We start from the raw sequence: 2,062 nt of genomic DNA, 5'->3' as shown, positions 1-2,062 counted from the left end.
CCTGCTGAAGTTAAATAAATTAGCAGTCTTCATAACGTGGGAATTCACAGCCAGTGGGGTGATGGTAAACCTTTACTCCTTTAATTTGCAGATATAAATGAGTGTAATGAGGATCCCAACATCTGTCTCTTTGGCTCTTGTACGAACACTCCAGGACATTTCCAGTGCATCTGTCCTACAGGTTTTGTGCTGTCTGATAACGGACGGAGATGTTTTGGTAAGTTAATGACTAAGGAACATAGTAACTTACTCCAACAGATAACAGATAGTCTGCAGAATAAGTAAAAAGGGATGTCGCTTCCAAACTGTGCCCTTATGATGGTTGGAAAGTGCTTTCAAAACAGTATGAAAAATACAGGCCTAACATTATTTCTTGCAAGGCTAGACAGTCACCATCTAACCAGGTAGGAGGTGCTAACTGCATGTGAATGTATTTTCTTTTTCAGACACTCGTCAGAGCTTCTGTTTCACTAACTTTGAGAATGGGAAATGTTCATTGCCAAAGGCTTTCAACACCACAAAGGCCAAGTGTTGCTGCAGTAAAATGCCGGGAGAAGGATGGGGTAATCCTTGTGAGCTCTGTCCAAAGGAAGAAGAAGGTACACATCAAGATTTAAAATAAACCCTTTTTAGATGGGTGAAAAGGAAAGGCACATTTGTGTGGTACCTTTTTGATCATTAGAAAGAGAAATCTTTTGGGCATTCTCTCTTAACAGCCTTTTCTAAAATCATTTTCGGGTCAATAAAAGGGATAAAATTAAACAGAATTAAAAACAGAAAAAGAGAAATACTGAAATACTTGGTTTTGCTCTGTAGAGAATGAACTAGTAGCCTCCATGTGTAGATCTAGCCTGCTTTGGGCAAAAGTGAGCAAAATGGGACAGAGCCAAGAATCCCAGAAGTAATCGACAGCTTTCAGTCCTTAGTTTGCTCCAAGTACAGAAAAGGGATGCGCACAGTTCTAGCACTGCTTTGCTGACAGGGTTACTTTTGTGTCTGGCAAGACAGCGTAATGACCGTGATTTGAACAGTTGACAGTTTTGAAATATGTGATACAGGAGATTTTTTAATGTCTTTAACCATCTGTCATGGTTCTTCCTCTCACTACCTCTTTTTTTAAAAAAACATGGCTCTGCAGTTGCTTTTCAGGACCTGTGTCCTTATGGTCATGGAACTATTCCTGGTATTGATGATACCCGTGAAGGTAGGTATTCTTTTACCTGGTAATTAAAAAAAAAAAGAAAGTTATTTATAGTATGTGATGGCTTACTCCCAATAGCACCAGGAGACAGAGGCTGACCTTTAATAAATACGGACCATTATGAAATGCTCATTAAAAGGTTACCTTTGAAATTGCGTGGCTAGAGACAAACAGAATAGGGCGCTTAGTCTTTTTAAAACGCTTTTTTAAGACTTGATACAGAAATGCATCAACTAAGTGGTTGCTAATATCTTCCTGCTTTTTAGATGTCAATGAATGTCTTGAAAGCCCAGAGATTTGCTCAAATGGTCACTGCATCAATACTGATGGATCATTCCGCTGTGAGTGCCCCATGGGATACAACTTAGATTACACTGGAGTACACTGCATTGGTGTGTGCATATTTCATAAATTATAAGAATTGTAATACTTGAATTTAAAAACAAATTTAAATGTGTCCCAGTTCTCTTCAGCTTGCATTTATTCATCGTGTACAGATACTGACGAATGTTCAATTGGCAACCCATGTGGAAACGGTACATGCACAAACATCATCGGCAGTTTTGAGTGCAACTGTCATGAAGGATTTGAGCCAGGCCCAATGATGAATTGTGAAGGTAACTTGTCCGCTTTGGTTTGTTAGGTTGGTTTTTTTCCTTTATATTTTGTCTAGTCCTCAGTATTCAAATTACTTTATTAACCAGGCCTTTGGTGCTAATAATAATAACTAGGAGGAGAAAAAAATCTCTCCTTGAAATATGTCATTGAAAAAGAAGTCCTGAATTGATTAAAGCAGTATTTTTAGTTTATCACAGGATTTCCCAAACTGCATGTTGTGGTACGTTACATTACTAAGCTGTT

At 38.3% G+C, this 2,062-nt stretch overlaps 1 protein-coding gene across 1 annotated transcript in view; it reads left to right on the top strand.

The window, feature by feature from the left end:
* The window catches only part of LOC104496943 (fibrillin-2), an 84,911-nt gene that overhangs the window by 67,913 nt on the left and 14,936 nt on the right, over positions 1-2,062 (top strand). Inside the window, exons 35-39 of the mRNA XM_010140141.1 lie at positions 92-217; positions 447-599; positions 1,139-1,204; positions 1,468-1,593; positions 1,699-1,818. Of these exons, the coding sequence (XP_010138443.1) occupies positions 92-217; positions 447-599; positions 1,139-1,204; positions 1,468-1,593; positions 1,699-1,818 (591 nt within the window). The remainder of the gene's footprint in view (positions 1-91; positions 218-446; positions 600-1,138; positions 1,205-1,467; positions 1,594-1,698; positions 1,819-2,062) is intronic.

The sequence above is a fragment of the Buceros rhinoceros genome, unplaced genomic scaffold, assembly GCF_000710305.1.
Source record: "Buceros rhinoceros silvestris isolate BGI_N320 unplaced genomic scaffold, ASM71030v1 scaffold3000, whole genome shotgun sequence".
Lineage (NCBI taxonomy): Eukaryota > Metazoa > Chordata > Aves > Bucerotiformes > Bucerotidae > Buceros > Buceros rhinoceros.
This window is presented reverse-complemented; position numbering and strand designations above follow the sequence as displayed.